Source organism: Sparus aurata, chromosome 24, assembly GCF_900880675.1.
Source record: "Sparus aurata chromosome 24, fSpaAur1.1, whole genome shotgun sequence".
NCBI lineage: Eukaryota > Metazoa > Chordata > Actinopteri > Spariformes > Sparidae > Sparus > Sparus aurata.
In genome coordinates, this window is record NC_044210.1 from 19,980,523 (window position 1) to 20,006,365 (window position 25,843).

The following is a 25,843-nucleotide window of genomic DNA, read 5'->3' on the forward strand; positions in this document are numbered from 1 at the left end:
CAGATTTCAAACTGCTTGTGTTTCTTAAAAGGAGTTCTGTCCTTAATGTTGTTCCTGAAGAGTCTAGAAAAAGACCAGAGCAGAGAAACATCACTCATTCAGCCACAGTAACATGTGGAACAGTATTAACTTCACTAACCTGAGAGGATGAAGCACAAACGTCTGAATAAATGATGGAACATTGATTCATGTATGCTCACCGCACAGTGTCCATGGAGGGGTTGATGGAGACCAGTTCAAGTAACATGTCAGCTGAAGCATCAGTGATCTTATTGTGACTCAGACTGTAACACAAACACAGGAAGTGACACGGAGGATATTTATGACTGTAAATCATATCAGCTGCTGCTGGTGGAGGCAGTACAGGTTCTGTCCAACACACAACAGCCCGGGACACACACACATACAGAACATAACTACAACTATATATATTGTTGTGTGTGGACAGACTGATACTCACTCCAGGACTTGGACTTTGTGCAGATGTGTGAGGAGTGAGAGCAGCAGCTGGTCAGTGAGCTCACAGTGACTCAGGTCCAGTTCTGTCAGCCCTTCAGAGACGTCCAGCAGCTGAGCCAAAGCTCCACAGGACCTCTGATCCAGTGTGGTGTGACTGAGGTCCAGTTCTCCACCCAGGGCTCCACACAGGGACACCGCCCGTCTCACTGTGTCTCTGTCTCTGTTCACAGGAACCAGGGACAGCAGCTGGAGGACGACAGTCTTACTGGCTCTGAACAGGAGAATCACAACAAACAGCGACTGTTGAGGCTGATTTATGGTTGTCAGCAGATTCTACACAGAGACTACAGAGTAACCTACGCATGTGGGTTTCAACATAGTGAGTATTTATACATGTGTGCTGGTGTGTCTGTGCTGCTGGTGGTGATACAGGGACCACCAGCTGAACTTTCCCCAGTAAACACAGCGACTCCTTCAGTTTGCAGCTGTGTCTCTGGGCTTGGCAGAGTGGACAGGCCGGGTGTCAGCAGGGAGGGCTGCTCCTCCAGACACAACTTAGACTTGGTTTTAACAAGGTGACGTTTGTAATCTGCTGCTCCTGGAGGGGCAGCCGACACTTTGGACATCCGGCCTGTTGGCTATCTCCTGCTCAGAGACACTTGGACAATGGAGAGCAGCTCCGGATTAGGAGTATAATCCAAAGAGCAGCAGAGGTTGGTGTGTTTACTGGGGAAACTACAGGTCACAATGCCCTGTATTAGTACCACCAGTAAGCACCAGAGGAGAAGAAACGTGATGCTACCAAGTGAGGAAATCACAGTCGTTGCAACAATGTGCAGGTACAACTCTGGGGAGGTGAGAGTCAGAGTATGATGTAGGTCATTGTGTTGTCTTCCCACCTGAGGAGGACTATGTCCAGGACAGGAAACAGCAGGTCCAGTCCGCTGACCTCCACCTCACAGTCCTGCAGGTGGAGCTGAGTGTGCTGGCTGCTGTGTCTCAGGATGGTGGAGACGGCCCTGCAGTCCTCATCAGTCAGACTGAGAGTTTCACTCTGACCCTCCTGCAGCAGCTCCACACAGGAGGAGCAGGACAGATCCAGCCTGTGCTGCAGAGTCCTGAGCAGGCTGACTGCTGCCCCCTGCTGGGCGTCAGAGGCAGCACAGCAGTGGATCAACTGCAGCAGCAGATTTCTGTCGACACTGACGGGAAACAGATATAAAATATTAAACACATTCTAATCACATCCTTTCATTGATCAGTTACTGATATGATGTGCAGATTAACAAATTATCCAAATAAATGACACCACAAATAATATTAATGAAGGATAATCATGCTTCTTAAAAACTTTCTATCAGTAAAAGTTACAGAGAGACCATTGCATTTATAGCTAAGACCTGGAACACGGTGTTTCCCTTATACGTGTTCTGGTCATGAAACACAAGCAGTCAGACTAACATAAGGTTTGGAAACAAACCAAACTTATTTTGAGGAGAAAATTAAGTCAAACAATAAAAATATCTCCCAAACTGTCATATTGAGAGGTGCATTATATCCTGTGTGTTGAAGAAGACAGACACACTGAAGAACAAACAATAATGTCTCACCTGAGCTGAGAAACTCTGTCCAGTGTAAAGAGGACGGACTCCATCTCCTCTGTTGGTATGGAGGTCCAGAGGAGGTTCAGTTTAACTCTGTCAGAGTGTTGGAGGGTGAAGAGCAGAGCAGCACAGTCCACTGAGTTCATCTCTCTGCAGGTCAGGTTGATCACATTATCCAGTGACCTCAGTAAACTGGGTATAAAGGGACTGGCTCGAGTGCAATAGATCTCTGTGATGACAGTCAACACAAACTTGGGACAGGGCCTGAAAAAATAAAGTGTATTCACCAGAACACCTTGATTAGTTACTTTTTCTTTATCAACCAACTGTTGTAAAACTTAAGCCACAGCAATACTTAATGCAAATGACTAAATAGTAGTGATGCACGGGTCGACTGGTAACCCGCGGGACCCGGGATGCACCTGTGGGTCAGGCGGGTTTGAGTCAGCTTTACCAGAAAACATCACGGTGTGGGCGTGCGGGTCAATGAGCAGAGATCAACAAGCCGGATGAAATACAGCGTTACCTGTAAAGTTGGACGTCCTTGTCTTTTGGAGGGGTCACTGTAGTGCATACCCTCTCCTCTACATGCTGACCCTAGAGCTGCTGTGCCTTCCAACAAAAAGCTCATCCAGTGAGTGTGCCTTCTGTTTCACTGGTTGTGTACTTAAAGCACATCGAAACAGGTTAAATCCTGGGACTATGGACTTCTTTAGCACAGTGCGGCCAAACACTAGGCTAAAACACTGAGTAGTCTGACACATAAGGTTATTATTTTGAAACAGTCCACCGTTAAGATGTGACAAATGCTTTGTTCATGTGTGAGAGAGAGGGAGTTCATTTATTCCTTTAATTTTTCATTTACTTTTTTTAGCCTAGATCCTCCCTCTTCTGAGAGTGGGTGACAAAGACGAAAAGAGAAGAGACAGCTTTGTTTTAGTGTCCTCTGCTCCCAGCAGCAGAATTTGCACCACATATGGCAGTTGCTTTCAGTCGAGTAGTGCATTGTGGTTTTTTTTGGCAGGTGGCGAGTATTAAAAAAACATGACCCACGCATCATTACTATACAGGATAAACTGATGTCTGATTGGTTAAAAGGTTAAAAAAGAAACATAAACCGAGAACCTTTTAAATACAATACTGTCCAGAAAGGGAAGCAGACGTGGGATGTTCTCCTGTAAGAAGCGGTTCTTCCTCAGGTTCACAGTGATGGTCTGAGCTGACGACTGCTGCAGCAGATAGCGAAGAACCTCCCAGTTCAGAGAACACGAGCTCAGGTCTCCATCAGCCTTACTCAGGAAGGCCCAGGTCAAGTCCTTGTCCTGGATTTCTTGGAGGAGGGAGAGTAGCTCCTGGGAAATCCTTTCACTGAGTCTGTAGATAGAAATAAATAAATAGGATGACCAAGCTGGTTTTATGAGAAATCTTCACTCTTTCAGTATTGTCCGTGACCTTTTAAGCATTATTCATGTTCTTGCATCTGAAGAGGTACCAGAAATGGTTCTCTCTAGACGCAGAAAAGGCATCTGCAAGGGTGTCCTTTAAGTCCTTTAGTATTCTCCTTGCTATTAAACTATTATTCACTGCGCTTAAATCATCCACAAGCATCTCTCTATAAAAGCAAGGAATCTCTGTCTGTGTGTGTGTGTGTGTGTGTGTGTGTGTTCCTCAAATATCTCTGCGGATCAGGATCAGACTGACCTGAGAGTTTCAACATGGCTGCTGCGTGGTTCAAGGGTGTGCAACTTCACATTTGTTTGGACTGCAATGATACCGTTAATAAATTATTTCATAAATGCTTTTCCAATTCCGCAAGCATTGTCCACCGGAGCCACTACAGTCACGTGCGCAACAGAGCCAATCACTGCAGAGCCCACCGCGACCCCCCACCTTAAGAAACAAGCGGATTTATACCTGCAGCGGCGCGAGCTGGACCGGGATTTTTTCCGGCGGTTCGGTCCCGTTCTGTTCTGTGCATCTAAACTGACTGTTGCGGATTAATGAGACTAAACAAGTCCGGACCGAATCTGTTCGGGTCTGACAGGATCAGGAGACGCGCAGACAACAAAGTGGAATCGGAATCTGTGGCTGTTCGTTTGTAGCTAGCTGCTAGCCACTAGCCCACACGGCCCACCTCCCAAGTCGACGGTCCGGAAGCACCGGCAAAAAACCGTCCAAAACCGGACTTAGGGTAAATAATGTCCGCCACGCTTTTTCGCGAACATTGCCGCCACGTTTGCTTTGTGTCTGGTGCAGGGAGAAATGGTAAAAACAAGCTTTTGTCACGAAAGTGTCCAAGCAGCAAGTTTGGTTGTTGAGGAACAGGAGAAGTTGTGGGAGGGACAGAGGCAAATGAATGACTGGCAATGACGGTCGGTGTAGAGACAGCTATAGAGACAGCGACATTGAGAGCTGAGAGATTTGTGACATTTAACGTTAGCGTGTTTTTAGTGTATAGTTAGTGTGTTATGCGTGTGTTTAGTGTGTAGTGGAATCGGTTTTTTGTTTAATGAGTCAAAACAATGAGGAGACGGCTGAATGTGGAGTAGGCAATGCAGCTCTTAATTCAGCTGGAAGGAGCTCAGGCAGACCTGAGCATTGCCTGCATTCAACACATATTTAGCAAACAACAATTTTTATTTGCATAATAATTAATAAAAAATGGTTTGTTAAACATATTTGTGGTTTTCACAGTAAAAAAATCTAACTTTAACTCTAAGTTTTTAAGGTGAAATATAATGGCAAAATCAAAAATAGTCAAAAACGGCCAATTGTACCCTGGAATATCGGATTTCATCACAAACCTAAATATCCCTGACGTCCCACCTTCAAACACAGCCTCATTTGGCCATCCATGAAAAAGCTCCTTAACCTCACACTTTTCTATAGAAATACATATTTCCTACGGGCAATGCACTAGTTAAAGGTAATTTAGATGTGGCACTTGGCACATTGTCTTCCTAGATGCCGATGACTGGTTAGTTTACATTTCTGACCCGAATAGGTCTATTTCTCCATTAGTTGGAATTTTGAAACAATTTGGCACATTCAGGATATAAATAAGTTTTTTCATGAGCCAGAAGGTGAGCGGAGGTGCCAGAGCAACGTAAAGTATACAACTTCGTCTGATTTGGTATCAATTCGGAATAGGGGTTTCGGGATCTCATAATGGAACTAGAGTCACAAAATACGATTCCGGGGTTATTCCAATTCAAATGGCATGTAATTTCAAATGAGTTCTTAACTTTATTTCTTTAAAAGGTGACAGCCCTACTCACCACCATGCTCAGAATATGAGGAAATACGAAATAACATAATATAGCAAAAGATAAATAAAAACATTTTGCACTTTGATTCACTGTGTTTATCAAGCTCATGAAAGACTTTTACTTGATTGTCAGAGGATCATCATGAAGCAGCAGTGGAACGAGACTCTGAGCAGAGACACAGAACTCAGTCAGGTCCAACCGGCTGACTGTCCAGTATCTCAGCAGGGATGCCAAACTACTGACCACCTTCAACAGAACTCTTTCTGATGGTAGACCTCTCTGAGGGGCAAGAGAAAGCTCCTCAACAGCCAACAGACAGGCCACTCTCTTTCTTCTGACCCACTGAGACAGAAACAAGGCCGCACCATTGGAAAGCCTGAAGGTCAAAGAGAGGGAGAGAAGAAGCAGCTGTGACATGATGATGTTCACCACTAACTGGACATTAAACTGGACAAGACGGTGTTCCAGGGACAACATTAAATATAGACATGCAAACCTCAGACTTTGTAGTTGAGTTGTATGTCTAAAGAGGAGGGAGGCTCCTCTGACAGAGATCCTTCTGGGTGTGAGGACCAGATCCACATCAGAACCACATAGTCTGAGAACTCTTCCCACAGACCTGCAGGTTTTCCAGCCCAACTCTCCTGTTAACTGCAGGGTGAAGCCAGGAAGTCGCAGCAGAGAGGCCAACTGCTCGGCCTCCTCTCTGGATCTCACACAGATTAATGTGCACACACGCTGGAAGAACTCTGGATCACCACTAAACACAATATCATGGAAGAGGAGTGAAAACACAAACATGCTGCATTACAAACCAGCTGATGGACGATGTTGTTCAGAATGACATTTAGAAAACAGACAGGATGAAATAATCTGTGTGATAATATCACATTATATTAAAATACTCCTGAAGAAATACTGAAGAGAGAAACAGAATTCATCTTCATTGAAATGGTGTTAAAATGCAAATTACAGTCAAAACACTAACAATGATGAGCTGGAATTTTTTAAATATAGATAACATAAATTTCTCTGGGACCATCACCTTATGGTAGTGGAGAGGTTTGTCAGGAGCCATGTGCTCCTAATAGGGTCTCCCAAGGCAAATTAGTCCGAGGTGAGGGGCCAGACTAACTATGGTTCACAAATATCCCATGAAAGATAGAGGTGTGAGGTGAGAGACCATGCCCAGAGGAAGCCTGGGGCCCATGTCTGGAGCCAGGCCCGGATGGAGGGCCCGTGAGCGAGCACCTGGTGGCCGGGTCTGCCACGGGGCCCAGCCAGGCACAGCCCGAATGAGCGACGTGGCACATCTCCCTCCCCCATCCCGTGGACCCACCATCCACAGGAGAAACTGCTGGGGTCGGGTGCGCTGCCACATGGTAGTGATGGGCCTCGGTGACCCAGACCTGGGCGGCAGAGGCTGACTCTGGGAACGTGGAATGTCACCTCTCTTGCGGGGAAGGAGCCGGAGCTGGTGCGGGAGGTTGAGCGTTACCGGTTGGATCTGGTGGGGCTTGCCACCACGCACAGCATTGGCTCAGGATCCAAACTCCTGGATAGGGGTTGGACACTATTCTTCTCCGGAGTTGCCAAAGGTGTGAGGCGCCGTGCGGGTGTGGGGATACTCACAAGTCCCCGGCTGAGTGCCGCCGTGTTGGAGTTTACCCTGGTGGACGAGAGGGTCGCCTCCCTACACCTAAGGGCTGGGGGGATAACCCTGATTGTTGTCTGTGCATATGCACCGAACAGCAGTTCGGAGTATGTGGACTACTTTGGTGACTTTGGTGTCCTGAATCCCACTCTGCCACCCTCTGTAACAGAGACAGAACTGGAGGATGACGGGGTACTCCCTGGGTGAAGTCACTGTGGTAGTCAAACAACTCCACAGTGGCAAAGCCCCAGGGATCGATGAGATACCACCAGAAGTGCTGAAGGTTCTGGGTGTTGAGGGGCTGTCTTGGTTGACTTGGGGGTCGGGGTCGGTGCCGAAGGAGTGGCAAACAGGTGTGGTGGTCCCTCTCTTAAAGAAGGGGGACCAGAGGGTGTGTGCCAATTACAGAGGTATCAAAATACTCAGCCGGCCTGGGAAAGTCTACTCCAAGGTGTTGGAAAGGGTCCTGCCGATTGTTGAACCTCAGATTGAAGAGGAACAATGCAGATCCCGTCCTGGTCGTGGAACAACGGACCAGCTCTTTACTCTGGCAGGGATCCTGGAAGGGGCTGGGGAGTACAATATCCCAGTCCACATGTGTTTTGTGGATCTGGAGAAGGCGTACGCCTGGGTGCCCTGGGATGTTCTGTGGGAGGTACTGCGGGAGTATGGGGTGAGGGGGTCCCTTCTCAGGGCCATCTAATCCCTATATTCTCAAAGCAAGAGCTGCGTGCGTGTACTCGGAAGTAAGTTGGACTTGTTCCAAGTGGGTGTTGGCTTGTCCCCAATCCTGTTTGGGATATACATGGACAGGATTTCGAGATCGCATCACTGCTTTTTGCAGATGATGTGGTTTTGATGGCACCATCGGCTTTTGATCACTGGATTGGTTCGCGGCTGAGTGTGAAGCGGCAGGGATGAGGATCAGCACCTCTAAATCTGAGGCCATGGTTCTCGATAGGGAACCGGTGGATTGCCTACTGGGGAATAAGTCCTTGCACCAAGTGAAGGAGTTTAAGTACCTCAGGGTTTTGCTCACGAGTGAGGGGACAATGGGGTGTGAGAGTCGGAGCAGCGGGTGCGGTGTTGCATGTGCTTCACCGCACGGTTGTGACGAAAAGGGAGCTGAGCCGTAGGGCAAAGCTCTTGATCTACCAGTCAATCTTCATTCCTACCCTCACCTATGGTCATGAGCGATGGGTCATAGGAAAGAACGAGATTGCGGGTACAAGCGGCCGAAATGGGTTTTCTCTTGGACTTGGAGTTGAGCCGCTGCTCCTCTGCGTGGAAAGGAGCCAGTTGAGGTGGTTCGGGCATCTGAAGAGGATGCCACCAGAGCGCTTTCCTAGAGAGGTTTCCTGGCACGTCCAACTGGGAGGAGACCTAGGGGTAGACCCAGGACCAGGTGGAGGGATTATCTCTCTTCTCTGACCTGGGAGCGCCTGGGGATCCCCCAGTCAGAGTTAGCCGACATGGCCGGGGAAAGGGAAGTCTGGGGCTCGCTGCTGAAGCCGCTGCCCCTGCGACCCGACTTTGGATAAGTGGTTGACAATGGATGGATGGATGAAGTCTGACTTACCTGAGCTGTGATATATAAGGCAGACACTGTAGGAAACTCCTCACTTCACTCTCTTCATGTGAGCAGCCTGTCAGCTTCACTTGTTTCTTCTCTGATGTGAGTTTCAGCACTTCCAGGAGGATAGAGCTCTTTCTCTCTGAGAGATCTATGAACCAGACTGCAGGAGCTGACTGGAAAACTGACTGTAATGATGGGAGGACACTCAGGCCTGTTTCCGTCTCTTTGTCCTTTATGTAGGAGTACAGATCCAGCAGGAAATCAGACTGATATTCCTCAGAAAGGTACATGTATATGTTACCAAAAGGGAATGTTTCATATGTGCACACTGATGATAACAGCTCCAATATCTTCTCTCCTGTCTGCTGTTCTCTCTCTGCTGCTGCACAGAACAGATTCCCAAAGAACTCGACTTTACCTTCAAACTGCAAAGAGACACTGGAATAAGAATTGAACATTTTGTTATGACATGATGTCAACAACAGAAAAACAGTCATACATTACTGATATGTAGTTTATCTGCTAACAAGCTGAAGATACCAAAAAATTTACAATAATTAATAATTCATGACACGGTGACGTAACAATTATACAGCTGACAGCTGAATGAGCATTTTACATCTGAACAACATTAGCTTGAACAATTACATCTTTATCTGCCGATTTGTTGTATATAACACGAAACACTGACGATTATAAAAAGATTTATTTAAATAACACCACTTGAGTAAAAAACGTAATATGTTTCAAATACATATTATTGGTCTTACCTGAGCTGTGAGATATAAGGCAGACACTGTAGGAAACTCCTCACTTCACTCTCTTCATGTGAGCAGCCTGTCAGCTTCACTTGTTTCTTCTCTGATGTGAGTTTCAGCACTTCCAGGAGGATGGAGCTCTTTCTCTCTGAGAGGTTTATGGACCAGACTGCAGGAGCTGACTGCAAAACTGACTGTAAGACTGACTTTAAAACTGACTGTAATGATGGAAGGACACTCAGGCCTGTTTTAGTCTTTCTGTCCGTTATGTAGGAGCAAAGATCCAGCAGAAAACCAAATTGATCTTTCTCATCATCGTCATCATCATCATCATCATCAAAATCATCCATGTACATGTCATCAAAATGGAATGTTTCATATGTGCATACTGATGATAACAGCTCCAGTATCTTCTCTCCTGTCTGCTGTTCTCTCTCTGCTGCTGCACACAACAGATTCCCAAAGAACTCGACTTTACCTTCAAACAAGTCAGAGACTCTGGAACAAGAATGTAACATTTAGTTATGACATGATGTCAACAACAGAAACACAGTCATGCATTATTGATGTGGAGTTTATCTGCTAACAAGCAAAATATACCAAAATATTTACTATATTCATAAACAAATTTGGCATAATATATGACACAGAGACATAACAAGTGCATGGCTGATCAAATGAACTTATTACGTCCGGACAATAATAGCTCTAACAATTACATCTTTATCTGCCGATTTGTTGTATATAACACGAAACACTGACGATTATAAAAAAGATTTATTTAAATAACACCATTTGAGTAAAAAACGTAATATGTTTCAAATACATATTATTGGTCTTACCTGAGCTGTGAGATATGAGGCAGACACTGTAGGAAACTCCTCACTTCACTCTCTTCATGTGAGCAGCCTGTCAGCTTCACTTGTTTCTTCTCTGATGTGAGTTTCAGCACTTCCAGGAGGATGGAGCTCTTTCTCTTTGAGAGGTTTATGGACCAGACTGCAGGAGCTGACTGGAAAACTGACCGTAAAACTGACTGTAATGATGGAAGGACTCTCAGGCCTGTTTTAGTCTCTCTGTCCGTTATGTGGGAGCAAAGATCCAGCAGAAAACCAAATTGATCTTTATCATCATCATCATCATCATAATCATCTGGGTACATGTCATCAAAATAGAATGTTTCATATGTGCACACTGATGATAACAGCTCCAGTATCTTCTCGCCTGTCTGCTGTTCTCTCTCTGTTGCTGCACACAACAGATTCCCAAAGAACTCGACTTCACCTCCAAGCCAGTGAGGGAAACTGAAACAAGAATTTAACATTTCGTTATGATTTGTGTCACAGTCAGTCATATTTCTGTGGTGGATTGCTGTTTAGGTGTTTCGCCTTCTGTGCTTGTTGTGCTTGCAGAGATGCACTGAGTGGCTGGGTGGGATTTCCTCTAATCGGAGCTGCTGACACACACACACACACACACACACACACAGACACCTGCAGCAGACCGGCAATCAGCACATGCTAGATGATATCGTCAGTACTATGTGGTACATGGCTCCTGCTAGTGCAGATCGCTTAAAGAATTTTCACTTGTTGTCTTTTGCGCCTGTCTCAAAGAGATTGCCTTCAGTGATCCACCTCGTTTCCAACTACCAGCTGTTTCCCATGACCAAGCCTTCAGCATCTCTGCAACCAATATCCTTGCCCTGAGCTCTTCTGGGTACCACACTTCACGATATCAACCAGCACCACCATGAGCTAGCGCTCCTCCTCCTCCTCCTCCTCCTCAACGACAGAGTCACCAGCTGGAGTCTCTCATCACTCTCACCAGCAGAACCCCTGTGACACTTCAATAAATTCCTTTCTACTCAACCCCCTGCCTTGTTGTCCGCTTCTGGATCCAACTAAGAACTACATGTTGTAACAGAATCATCTGACCAACAACGGACCCAGTGGATCTGGGATCCCTCCACCTGGCGACCAATGCTCAAGGCATCCTCGTTGGAAAACATGAACACATGCTCCAGGAGGTAATGGAGTTGCTCCAAGCTTTGTGCTCAAACGTCACCACCCTCTGGTCAATTCGAGTATCAGGTATCAGGTGATGCCTTTCAGCCTTACTAATGCCCCAGCTATTTTTTAAGCTCTGATTAATGACATACTCTGTGACATGTTGAACCATTTTGTTTTGTCTACTTGGACGACATGATCTTCTCCAGAACCCACGATGAACACATCGAGCAAGTGAGGTTGGTGCGTCAGAGACTCTTGGAGAATAGACTGTTTATTAAATCGGAGGAGTGTGAATTCCACTCTACTTAGGTCAGCTTCCTTGGATTTGAGGTAGCCAAGACAAGGCTTCAGTCTGATCTCAGCAAGATTCGGACAGTGGAGGAATGGCCCACACCTTCTTCCCATAAGCAGTTGCAACGTTTCCTGGGGTTTGCTATCTTCTACCGAAGGTTCATCCACAACTACAGCCGAGTCGTGGCTCCTCTCACCCAACTGACCTCACCATTCATTTGGTTTCCTGGAGCTGAGGCAGCCTTCGAAGGCTGATGCCCCTGTTCTTCAGAATCCCAACCCGGCTCGTCAGTTTGAGGTGGAGGTGCCTCAAATTCCAGCGTAGGGGGCCATAATCTTCCAGCGTCATTTTACTACACACAAGCTCCATCCCTACTAAATACTGCCCATGACTCCCCTTAACAAACACACTACTCATGAACCTACACGCACATCATTCATTGCTCATTAAATTATGATGTCTGTCACACTGTGATACATATAGATTGTCTTTTCCCATCTTTTCCTGTTATCTCACATTATTAAGAGTTGCACATATCCTGTTGACTAATGAGATGGTCAGAAGCGAACAGAACACATTCACTTATCCCTCTCACACATGAAGAGGCCTCAAAGGCCAGTGATATCACCTCCCAAATCCCTTGTGTGTATGCGACAGCGAAGGCGCCATAAACAAAGGCAGATATCGGGGACAGGCAGATCAGGCCAGGAACATTTTGTTTTCTTCAACAGGGTGACGTCTCCAGGAATCATGGCCCATGTGCCACGAAACTGGGACCAGTTTGTGCACCACCAATGGGAGGGCTAAAGTCTAAACCACGGATTCTCCCCACCTTTTTTACTTGATTGTCCAATAATAGTATTCATCCTATCTATATGATTGACCAATGACAATACAACACATTGTGACAGCAATATATAATACATGCTGAAATTCTGCATCTTTTCTCCTGGGCTTTTCTCCTACGATTTTTCAAACTGAGAAAGTCCTTAATCAAGCTTTTTTTCTTTTGCTTAATGATACAATTCTTCTTATTAAATAGTTGACAGTACGTCGTAGTATGTCTTCTCTATTAGTCTGTTTTCTTTCACCTCTCAAACAAACGAACACGCCTGACAATTCCCAGCTGATCCCTAGCCCATTGTGCCTAATCCCTGGATCGTCCCTGACCTGGCCCAGGTCTACCTAACAGCCTGTTCATGCCGGAGGATGTCTGGTCTCAGGTGTTACAGTGGGGCCATTCATCCAAACTCACCTGTCACCCTGGAGTCCAGCGGTTGCTTCAGTTTCTGCACCAGCACTTCTGGTGGCCTGCCCAATCTAAGGATGTGAGTTTGTGGTGGCCTGTGTTGTGTAAGCCCGGAGCAAGGCATCTCATATTCCTGACCCCTGCCTGTACCCAGTCATCCCTTGTCCCATCTTGCAGAGGATTTTGTTACAGGTCTCCCACTTTGTGATGGAAACACCACTATCCTCACCACAGTGGACTGCTTCTCCAAGCTGGTTCACTTCATTCCCCTGGTCAAGCTCCCATCCACCTCCAAGACCACCGACCTTCTCACCCTCCATGTTTTCCATGGCCTTCCTTCAGACATTGTCTCTGATCGTGGACCCCAATTCAGATCTCAGATTAGGCAGGTTTTTTTGTAAGACGTTTGGTGCTTCCTCCACTCTCACTTCTGGTTATCATTCTCAGTCCAATGGTCCACGGAAAGAGCCAACCAGAATCCGGAGACCACCCATTAGCTTCATCACGGCCCATCATCCCACTTCCTGGTCCTCTTTTCTCCTTTTGGTGGAGTATTCCCATAACTCTCTGACCAGCTCTGCTACAGGAATGACCCCGTCCATGGTCGCCTACAGCTTTCAACCACCCCTTCTGTCCGTCCAGGAGGGCGAGGTCGCAGTCCCATCCATCCAAGATCATGTCACCCGTTGCCAAGAGATTTTGAGGTCTGTTCATGACGCCCTTACTCATACCACCCGGCGAAGTCACCGTTTAGCGGATTGTCACCATCTTCCAGCCCCCAAATACCAACCAGGACAAAGGGTTTGGCTTCTTACAAGTGACCTCCCTCTTCAGATGGAGTCACGCAAGTTGGCCGTGCGCTTCGTTGGTCAGTTTGAGGTGGACAAGATCATCGACCCCACTGCCGTATGTCTAAAGCTGCCTGCAACCCTACTAGTACATCCCACATTTCATGTCTCTCAATTGAAGCCCGTTTCCAGCAGTGACCTCCCCCTGCTCTACGAAGGAGTCTCCAGCCAGAGTCTCTCATCACTCTCACCTGCAGAATCCCTATGAAACTTCAATAAATTCCTTTCAATTCAACCCCCTGCCTTGTTGTCTTGTTCTTCTGGGTCCAGTACATGTTGTAACAATATGATTTCAACAGTGATACAAAGTCATGTGTTACTGATATGGAGTTTATCTGCTGAAGGCCAACAAATACCTGCTAATTAGCATTAAACAGTAAAATAAGTGATGAAGAAATAAATACATTGGTGTGTGTCAACTAAATCTGTACAATACACATTGATGTTTCTGTGGAGTGATCAGTTGAATACATTACCTTAATCTGGTAATACCTAGTAACTAAACATTTTAATGCAAAAGAAAAAAACCCACCAAGAAGATTATAAAATTGATTTTTTGTTTGTTTGTTTAGACAAACCTCTTCTGAAGTAGGGCAAATTGTAATGTTATATATCAAACATTTGCCCAACTTACCTGAGTTGTGAGATATAAGGCAGACACTGTAGGAAACTCCATACTTCACTCTCTTCATGTGAGCAGTCTGTGAGCTTCACTTGTTTCTTCTCTGATTGGAGTTTCAGCACTTCCTGGAGAATGGAGCTCTTTCTCCCATAGAGGTTTATGGACCAGACTGCAGGAGCTGACTGGAAAACTGACTGTAATGATGGAAGGACACTCAGGCCTGTTTCAGTCTCATAGTCCTTAATGTAGGAGTACAGATCCAGCAGGAAACCACAGTGATATTCATCATCCATGCCATCTGAAGGGAATTTTCTATGTCTGCACACTGATGATAACAGCTCCAGTATCTTCTCTCCTGTCTGCTGTTTTCTCTCTGCTGCTGCACAGAACAGACTCCCAAAGAACTCAACTTCACCTCTATATACAGAACAGTAAGAGAAACTGGAACGAGAATTGAACATTTTGTTATGGTATGATTTCAACAGCAGAATAAAGTACATCAACTCTGGTTCATTAAGGAATAAATACATTTGTGTGCTTGGAATGAAACAGCATGTCAAAGAAAAAATGCACAGTACTAGAAATACAGAATTACTAGCTGTTTACTAAAAATTGCATCCTTACGTCTTTGATGTTTTTCTGTGAAAGACAACCAACTAACTTTTCTAAAACACAGACGGAAATGAAATTTTTTCCGCCCATCTATAGTGAACCACATGGTATTTTTAAAACTAAATTATTTGTCTGTCTTACCTGAGCTTTCGGATATAAGGAAGACACTGTAGGAAACTCCTCACTTCACTCTCTTCATGTGAGAAGCCTGTCAGCTCCACTTGTTTCTTCTGTGATGTGAGTTTCAGCACTTCCAGGAGGATGGAGCTCTTTCTCTCTGAGAGGTTTATGGACCAGAGTGCTGGAGCTGACTGGAAAACTGACTGTAATGATGGAAGGACTCTCAGGCCAGTTTTAGTCTCGAAGACCTTCACATGAGAGTACAGATCCAGCAGGAACTCACACTGATATTCATCAGAGACGTACATGTATATGCTACCAAAAGGGAATGTTCCATATCTGCACACTGATGATAACAGCTCCAGTATCTTCTCTCCTGTCTGCTGCTCTCTCTCCGCTGCTGCACACAACAGATTCCCAAAGAACTTGCTTTGACCTTCAAATTCGTGGGAGAAACTGGAACCCAAATTGAACAGTTTGTTATAATATGATGTCAACAATATAAAAACAGTCATGCATTACTGATATGGAGTTTGTCTGCTAAAAGCCTACAAATACCTGACAATGACCACAATAAAGTTAAAGAGATATACTGTCAGTAATCATGGAATAAACACATTTGAATGCATCATCTACAAAACTTTACACATGTTTACATGTAAGAAGAGACTGAAAACATTACCTCAAAAATAACCACAAGTTGTTGTATATCAACTTAACTTTACGAATTTATACTGATGTCACGTGAAGAACAATTAGTTTACCTGAGCTGTGAGATATAAGGCAGACACTGTAGGAAACTCCTCACTTCACTCTCTTCATGTGAGCAGCCTGTCAGCTTCACTTGTTTCTTCTCTGATGTGAGTTTCAGCACTTCCAGGAGGATGGAGCTCTTTCTCTCTGAGAGGTTTAAGAACCAGACTGCAGGAGCTGACTGGTAAACTGACTGTAATGATGGAAGGACTCTCTGGACTGTTTCAGGGTCATAAGAGTACAGATCCAGCAGGAAATCACACCATTTCTCTTTCAGAGAGAATGTTTCATATCTGCACACTGATAATAACAGCTCCAGCATCTTCTCTCCTGTCTGCTGTTCTCTCTCTGCTGCTGCACACAACAGATTCCCAAAGAACCTGATTTCTTCTGATGGTTCTGGTGACTGAGGCACGAAACTGAAATGAGGAAGATCAAAGAAATATGTAATATATTGACAAATAATATGAAACTAAAACTTTTTGATAGAACGATAGAATGAAATGTATTATAATTGTATCTGCATCTCAGACAAACTCAAAATAGATGAAAACAGAAGTATTGAAAAAACCAAGACCATTTACCTGAGCTGTGAGATATGAGGCAGACATTGTAGGAAACTCCTCACTTCACTCTCTTCATGTGAGCAGCCTGTCAGCTTCACTTGTTTCTTCTCTGATGTGAGTTTCAGCACTTCCAGGAGGATGGAGCTCTTTCTCTCTGAGAGGTTTATGGACCAGACTGCAGGAGCTGACTGGAAACTGACTGTAATGATGGAAGGACTCTCAGGCCAGTTTCAGGGTCATAAGAGTACAGATCCAGCAGGAAATCCCACCATTTGTCTTTAAGAGGGAATGTTTCATATGTGCACACTGATGATAACAGCTCCAGTATCTTCTCTCCTGTCTGCTGTTCTCTCTCTGCTGCTGCACACAACAGATTCCCAAAGAATTGGACTCCACCTCCAAACAAGTCAGAGACACTGGAACGAGAATTGAACACTAAATTATGACATGATGTCAACAACAGAAACACAGTCATGAATTACTGATATGAAGTTTATCTGCTCAAAGTTTACAAATACCTGCAAGTATGAACAGCATGTCATCTGTAAAACTTTACACAGTGACAAAACATGTCAGCTGATCAACTGAACATATTACCTCAATCTGGAATATACTAGCTGCTAACAAACAATGGCATCTTTGTCTTTCTTTTTTTGTTTAAGTTTATCAATTCAATTTTCTTAATTCATTATTGTTCATAGGATGGATGAGTTACAAACCTTTTTTGAATTGACCCCCATCCTACTACTAAAATGTACATCATTTGTCTGTCTTACCTAAGCTGTGAGATATAAGGCAGACACTGTAGGAAACTCCTCACTTCACTCTCTTCATGTGAGCAGCCTGTCAGCTCCACTTGTTTCTTCTCTGATGTGAGTTTCAGCACTTCCAGGAGGATGGAGCTCTTTCTCTCTGAGAGGTTTATGGACCAGATTGTAGGAAATGACTGGAAAACTGACTGTAATGATGGAAGGACTCTCAGGCCTGTTTCAGTCTCATAGTCCTTCACGTGAGAGTACAGATCCAGCAGGAAACCACACTGATATTCCTCATCATCATCATATATGTAATCTAAAGGGAATGTTTCATATGTGCACACTGATGATAACAGCTCCAGTATCTTCTCTCCTGTCTGCTGTTCTCTCTCTGCCGCTGCACAGAAGAGATTCCCAAAGAACTTTGCTGAACCTTCAGACCAGTCATAGACACTGGAACAAGAATTGAACATTTTGTTATGACATGATGTCAACAACAGAAACAGAGCCATGCTTTACTGAAATTGAGTTCAGTTGTCAAAAGTGTACAAATACCTGCTGATGAGCGTAATACAGTCAAGTAGATTGTTACGACCCTATTGTTGCGGCTGTGTTTGTGTTAGAAAGGCCTCTCCTACGCGCATGCGCCTGTGAGTACTTTCCTGCAGGCTGGCTAAGTGACATGCAGCAGCGGAGTGAGAGAAGTGACATGCAGCAGAGGAGTGAGAGAAAGACATTGTGTGATGACGTTACGTGTGCGTGACTGACCCTAAAGTGAGTTACATAATTCAATCCTGCATGTTCCTTGTTTGTAATGTAATATATGTTAATACTTGTCAGACAGTTATGTAAAAGCGTCATTGAAACATGTTTAAAGTTTGAACAAAGACGTAACGGAGATTAGGCCTAAATTCGTTTACTTTCACTTTGCATATTTTGTATTTACTCCGTCTGTATCCTTTAAATATTACTAAGTTTACATCTATATTGTATTAGTTTGTGGACATTATGTTGGTTAGAGTAATTAATCCCTTTTGTCGAGTGTTTAATGTGTGTAACCACGTTCTTAGAATATTCCAGAGAGTGATTATGTGCGGCCACTAGGTGCACATTGCAATATTTTCTCTACATAGAAAACCTAATTTAGTATTAGGGTCAAGTTCCACTGTTATGAGGCCTGTTAACCTCATTATACTAATGCAAGTGATTTGAAACGTTATGTAATTTTATTTGTGATGTTAAGATGAATATTATTTATTCTTTGTTTATTTAATTGCAGACCACACTCCTGCCAAATCACACGTCAATTCAAAGATTACTACTCCTGTACCAGTGTGTGCTATGCTGTGCTGTGTTACAAGCCTCCAGTAAAGAGTTGGATTGCATATTCCTTGAGTCCTGTGTTCTGACTGACACTCCAGACACCCATCCTAATTACATCATTCTCTACAGCCATTCACCTTATTGCTAAACCACCACCACCACCATTCAATAGTTTGTTTGTTCTGTTGTTTGTGTTTTCTGCCATCTACCCCCTTCGTGCATATGAGTAGAGGATCACTCGTAAGCTCCTTCACCATTAGGCAATGGAGATTTATATGCGTAAACTCACAATGGGTCTAGTTGGACAAGCAGCTGTAGTGTGCTACTGAGCCAGAATATTGAGCGGTAAGTTGAAGCCATCCATTAATTAGTGATGCAACATTCAGTGCTGGAGTTGCTCTGAGTTTTAAAACATTGGTAACATTGGTTGTCTTTCTTCTGTTGTAGGATGGCCACCATCATCCTTTTCAAGCCACTGGTGTGTTGTTGACCCATAACTTTTATTTTAATTTGTAAATAAATCTTTTGCATTTAAACTTTGTATTTTGTACTCTGGGTATTATTTAACTAAGTTACTCCCCTCATCCCCTGGCCTTACTCAGATGTAAAATAGATCAACTATCAGTGATTAATGAATAAGTACATGGGTGCTTGGAACAGTATGTCATCTATACAATTTAACACAGCAACACAATAGAGTGATGTAATTTGTAGTTCTACAACCCAGGAATCAGTGAGCATTTTTGCACATCGAGCTACCACATTTAAAGGTGTATGGGTTTTTTGAACTGGTTTTCGGTTTGTTGAGACCTCACATGGTCCTAACAATAGAGGGGCCTGCATGTAAACCGAAGTCGAACATGCAGCCTCCATGCACTAGCAAAGTCTGCAAACAAAGAGAAAAGTGTGCCAACCCCAGTGACAGTAAGTGACAGCTGGTTGCTACAGTTCCCCAGGTTTGAAACTCTTTTACTACTGGCTGAGAGCCATCCGAACACATTGTCATTTCTGGTGCGACAACCTGATGCGTGGAGAGTTTAAGTACAGCTGCAGCCACAACTTACCGCAGTCCCATCACAATGTGTTGCTGGAAGCAGTAGCTTTGCCTTACTAAAAGGAAGCAACCAAATGTTTGGATTTTACCTTCCCCTAGGCCACAGTCTATAACCTTGCTGGACAAACCACAGACTGCCTCGTGTTTACCAAACATGTCCCAGATAAACAGCAGGAACTGCGCAATCCAGCCTCTCATCCTTGCAGAACTGAGGAACTTCCCCTCAGCAAGAAGCAGACCTTTGCCCCGTTTTCTTGGCCGCAAACAGCCACCGTCAGCCTGCTAGCAGGATGCTGCAGTGGCAAACGGCAATTATCCATGCAGAGGAAACGCAATGGACTAACGAGGCAGATGGACACATGCTAACTGCCAATGTGATCATTAGAACACATTACTTGTATTCTTTAAAATACTAGCTGGTAAACCAACAACTGCGTCTCTAATGTTGACAATTTTTTTTTGTAAATGCAAAGTTACTTACTTTTTTCAAAACACAGGCAGTTGTGAGCCAGATGTTTTATTTCCACCTTATCTGAAGTAAGCAACGTGTTATTTTTAATGTACATTATTTGTCTGACTTACCTGAGCTGTGAGATACAAGGCAGACACTGTAGGAAACTCCTCACTTCACTCTCTTTATGTGAGCAGCCTGTCAGCTCCACTTGTTTCTTCTCTGATGTGAGTTTCAGCACTTCCAGGAGGATGGAGCTCTTTCTCTCTGAGAGGTTTATGGACCAGACTGCAGGAGCTGACTGGAAAAGTGTCTTCAGCTTTGGAATCACACTGAAAATCCTTCACTCACAACACGCTGATACAAATCCAGAAGGATGTTATTTAAGTCAGTGTTAACAGAAAACAGTGAGAAGAGAGTCTTCACTACATCATGAAAGCTCTCCGCTTTGTAAAGTGCTGCTTTCAGGCATAAATCCAGTAACAGCTGCTTTGACTCCCTCTGTGGTGTCCCACGACATTGTTCCTGTTCCTGCAGTCGTAGACCTCTGTAGGTCATCCTGGAGCTGCATGATAACAGAGGTATCAAACAGAGATACTGTAATACTTTATCATATTTGCAATATTATTTTTCTTCAGCTATTGCAGTTTCAGAGAGAGTACAATAAAAAAGGGGGAAACAAACTGGCTGGTAATGCTATAGATGTATACTTTAAATGCCTGTCTGATTCTTCAAAATGTAATTAACTAGATTATTACTATTACCCAGACAGCAAAAATTACAAGACAACCTCAGATGTCAGACAAGAACAAACCAATTAAACCCTAAACTGATCTAGTCCACCAGAATAGAATGAGCTGTGGCCCAGATTTGGGCAATGCTATGGCCTGCTTGTTGAGGAGCGGCCCTCTCAAGCGCCATCATTCCATATGGTATGTGAGCCAGATGAACATATCTAGTGTTGGCCAGATCAGGGTTGCTACAATTTCGCTATCTGGGTAATAAGAGGGTTATCATTAATTAGAGGATAAACCCGTTGAGGTGCACTATCTCAGTAGCCATTTTCATAGTGGGCAGCAACGCACAGATTGGCTATCCTTTAAGCAGCTAGGTCCACAAATTTAGACAGACCACAGTATATTGGGGGTCTGTTTTGGTTCGCTGATATGATGCCTAGGAGGGTACACTTTTTTTCCACCTCCATTGCTATGTAAATCCAAGTCGTCGATGTGCCGGCAATGAGACCCATCAGAGTGAGATGGGCGGAGGTGTCGATGACCTGCACTGTTGTGCGACCCACAGCAGGGAGTTTTAAAACCAGGAAACAGCTGATCACAGCAGTCAGTCCATCACTTCATCCGCGGACGTCAAGATGAGCAACTGGAAAGCTGCTGAGATCCGGGAGATGCAGCATCTCCTCGGTCTCTATAGCTGTCTTGGTTGTCTGCTTGTTGTTGTAGTGACAAGCTACTAACAGTCGCTACTTTCAAATTAGTTCTAAACTCCAATGGGGTGCAATGTAAAGCTCTTATTTTGAAGACAAATTTGACCTGCTTCCTGTTAGCTGTCTGGTGCTTGAGGCAGCTAACGGAGGAGGCCAGGCGCTCCGCTGCACGCTTCCATTAATAGCAGGGGTTTAACATTGGCGTTGTTTGACATCTATCTATCAAGTGTCGCCACATTTAATATCACGGCAGGGGGAAACACCCATGACGAGGCAGTGGCCATTCACAATTATGCTGCATCCGCCTGGCCTTGAGCGGGCAGCTGTGTAGCAATTATGACTGACACTGGTATCATGGGGTAAATATTCTTCCGACGCATATGTTGTACGTCACTGTTCACGCCCAACTTGGTGCTTCCCGTCAGGTCACATGTTTACGCCTACCCCAGTGGTGGCTTTTGAAAAGAAGGAATATTGCACCTTCCTTTCACATAGACAAGACGGCAGATTGCAGCCTTTACCTGGCTGCAAATGTGGCACCATTTTCTAACTAAAAGAGGCTATTGAGGGGGTCCTCAGACACACAAAACCATAACAAACATTTAAAGAAACCAGTTAACAAAACCTAACACAGAACAACGTAACATTCACATATACATAAGGGCTCTCCCACCACCCAAACCACACATACACAACTACAATTAAGAGATGAAGATATGATTCAGTGGTGTTCTGGTTTAAAGATGGGGATTAAAAGCTGTCGGGATAATTTGTTTTCCTAATTGCAATGAAAAACAATTAATTGACCAAAATATTACTGAGACTATTTTGTTTTATTATTTCATCAATATGAAGCCTCAGAGAACTTTCTGGTATTTCAATGTATTGACTTTGTTAATGGCCCCAATGGCCCAATGCGACTGAAGCAATGACTCAAAAAATCGTATAAAGCAAGAATTTACGCGAGGTGAAGATATCGAAATCAAGCGAAGTTTTCATGCGACCCTGTGTCATGAAAGTTTATCTTTTTTGGCATTCACACTGATTATGATGTTATCTTTGCTGATGTGCGGACATTCATGAGAAACAATGGGGAAGCACTGCCGCTGAGGAGTGCAGTTGAAATGAGGGATTGTACTGTGAACAGCAGTGTCTGTGTGGGTGTTGTGTGTCAAGTAGCATCCACATTAATGTCAATACCAAAGGTTTTCCCAGCAGAACAGTGTAACAACAGCAATGTTATTCACTTCACCTGTCAGTGGTTTTACTTATTTGGCTGATTGGTTTATGTTGTCACCTTAAAAGTAATTCTACACATGCTCACACATACCATTGGACATTTTGAAGGCATTCAAACAGTTGTCTCATTCCTTGCTCTGACACACGACATCCTCAAGGTTCAGCCATATTTTTCTTTCCTGCGACTGATTAACCACGTAGGACACAGCACAGCAGGAGTAAGGACTTAGACTCTCTCCACTGAGATCAAGATCGTAGTGCAGTTTTTTTAGTAGGTAGACGCATGCTTCAGGACTCTGGGACTCGTACAAGCACTGGCATAAGAACAGTGTGTCCACATAGAGCCCACTGGCCTCAGTACCAGCCTCATCTTTCTTACACAGATGAGGTGAAAATGTGTTTATCATTTCCTCTAAGAACCACTCAGATGTTTTGTTGAGCTGCTGATCTGGAATTAGACACTTCATCAAACTGGGGCTCTCCTCAGTCAACAACCGACACATGAAAGGGATCAGATGTTTCATGTGTTTCTTCTCCTCAGTGAGGCACTGCTGAAAAACATCCTTGATTTTATCTGGATTCTTCAGGAGCCACAGCGCCGCAAAAAACTCCTGCATTGTGTAGTGAAGAAAAGCACACGTTGTTACTGTCTTAGTGGGGCCGACTTTGTTATCAAGTGTTTTGAGGAAGAAGAGGACACAGCTGTCTTCACACTGAAAGTCTCTCAAGTTGACCGTTTTTCCTTCAGTTGCATGAAAAGCCGCCTCAGCCAAAGACAGTAACTCCTCACTCTTGTTGCTGATGAAGGAGTTCAGATTTTTCTTTTTTGTTTTGTTGCTGTTTATCTGAAGACAGAAATGAACGATATTGATGTAGATCTCAGTTATACTGTTTGGCTGTGGAGAGTCTTCGGGTGTCTGAGATGAAAAGCAGGCAGCTACCATCAGTGCGTACATTGGAACATGGCAGAGAGTCAACAACTCCACGTTTCTCAACACATTTCCCTGTTCTTCACCAAGAGTCTCAGCTATGTATGTTCTGACGCTCTGCTCACTAAAGCCTTTCATTTCCACTCTGAGAAAGCCCTCTGGAAAAAGGATCTCATCATCTGGTCTGCAGGTGACGATGACCTTGGCATAACGAAGATCACTTTTTACAATTCTCTGCACCACTGAAGAAGAGAGGTCTGTGACTCCATCAAAGATGATTGTAACATTGTCAGAATACTTCTTTATATCGTCTAAGACCTCTTCTTTGCATTCATCTGGTTCACTGAACACACTGAAAAGAAGATGCTCCAAGCTCATGTCCTTCGTGATGTGTGATGTTTCTCTCATGTCAAAGTAAAACATGTAATCCAGTTTCTTGGAGTTTCTTTCTGCCCAAAGTTTCAACAGTTCATGACAGAGAGCAGTCTTCCGATTCCAGGTTCACCAACCAAGAGAATGTCTTCATTTAATTCCAGCAGTTTACTGGGGGACATTTCTGATCTGTCCTCTGGGATGTACGTCCTCATCTTTTTAGGGCGACTCATCTTGCTTTTCTTGCTCTTGTCTTTCTTTCTTTTAGATGAATAAAAACTTCCTGGGTGTATAAAACAAGTGAAGTGTACGACAGATCAGGCTTCTTTTCTCCAAACAGATTTTTGTTGGATTTTCCAAAACTCATTTGACATTTTTTGTGCTTTTGACTTAAGCTTTGCCTGATATTGGTGGCACGGGGTTGAGCCTGAAATAAAACAACAATGAGACAATAATAGACAAAGATTTAACTACTATGACATTAAACATTACACAAGTAATAATCATTTGCACATATATACATTAATGTGCATTATTAAACTCAGAACATAAAAGATAATCAATGAAAATGTGACCAAGTATTAATCAGAATTCTGCTTCTTAATACCTTGTAGGTAGTTTGTATTCATTTCTGTGTCTTCCTTGAAAGGAAAGCAGCTGATCCAGTGGTAAAGGTCAAACTTCTGGGTCTCTGAAGAAGCTGCACTATTTTTCTCAGGGAGGAGCGACAGTCTCCCTAAGGTCAGCTCCCTCGTCATGTCAATAATCTTGAGGAACTTGTAGCAGGCTGCTTCCCCTTTTTCTGTGACTGAGTCCAGTATTTTCCTGGTTTATCAAAGTCATTTCTCTCTGCTTAATTTCACTGAATTCTTCATCACTGAAAATTTCTGCTGATACAAGTTCTCCACAATCACTGAGAGATTCTTTAATTCTCTCTCAAGGTGGACTCTGGCACTTCTGACGTACTCTGAGGCAGACTGTGTTGTACAAGCCATGTGTCCTGATGTCTGTATATTCTCCACACAGATCCAACTTCAAAGATCTGGAGAACAAAGTACCACATTGAAGAAAATGTTAATTACAAAAACCAATTTTGCCTGTGATGCATTAACTATTGCATTAAATGTCTAAAATCTCTGAGAGTAACAGTAACGTTCTTGCATGACCGTCTAAACAACATGCAGGTGATTTAATATTTAACAGCTGACCATCAATTCTATTGGTGTTTAACAATTCCAGGAAACAAACTAAACTGTTAAATAGATCAAATATTTACAGGGCAGAGAAGAAACAGCAGTGTAGGAGGAGTAGGCATTGATGCTAAATCATGCTGAATTTTTAATGTATTAAAATAGTATTGCTCCACCCTAATATCCTAAATATTTATTCTAACTGACTGTCCTCAGCAGTAGCTTCTGCGTTTCTCAACTGTTCTCTACTCTGACACCAAAGCAGGTCATGCTAAATCCTCATTGTCACACAGCTCTCTGACAAACTTGAACAATTCTGTGATGCTCTTTAGCACAGACCTTTCTGAACCAACCACACCTAACTGTTAAAACTGATAAATCTGACTGACCTTATTCTCGACTCTCCTGGATAACCATCCAAAATTCCTGAAATCTCACCTCGGTCCTTCTTTCAACTCTTCTTTTAATACTCAAGATTTCAGTGAATTCCTAGAATTCTCTGGATGCAGTTTGTTAGAAATGGAAAAGATATGCGGGTATCTACAAAAGCCTGTAGTGACTCGCTGTAGTTAGCCATGAGGCTAAGTTGTCCTACTAGCTGATATGGGAATCGGCATTGATCGTGACCTCAGATCATAGGGGGAGTCACCATGGGCAGCGGGAGTCAGCTTGACTGGGCTCATGTGGCAGGA

At 43.9% G+C, this 25,843-nt stretch overlaps 1 protein-coding gene across 1 annotated transcript in view; it reads right to left on the reverse strand.

Moving 5' to 3' along the window:
- The window catches only part of LOC115576987 (uncharacterized), a 50,095-nt gene extending 40,710 nt beyond the window's left edge, over nt 1-9,385 (reverse strand). The window contains exons 1-6 of the mRNA XM_030409727.1: nt 9,333-9,385; nt 8,566-9,000; nt 5,829-6,092; nt 5,454-5,708; nt 3,189-3,437; nt 2,070-2,327 (exon numbers count right to left, since the gene is read on the reverse strand). Of these exons, the coding sequence (XP_030265587.1) occupies nt 2,070-2,327; nt 3,189-3,437; nt 5,454-5,708; nt 5,829-6,092; nt 8,566-8,852 (1,313 nt within the window). The 5' untranslated portion in view covers nt 8,853-9,000; nt 9,333-9,385. The remainder of the gene's footprint in view (nt 1-2,069; nt 2,328-3,188; nt 3,438-5,453; nt 5,709-5,828; nt 6,093-8,565; nt 9,001-9,332) is intronic.
- Nucleotides 9,386-25,843: the final 16,458 nt, after the last annotated feature.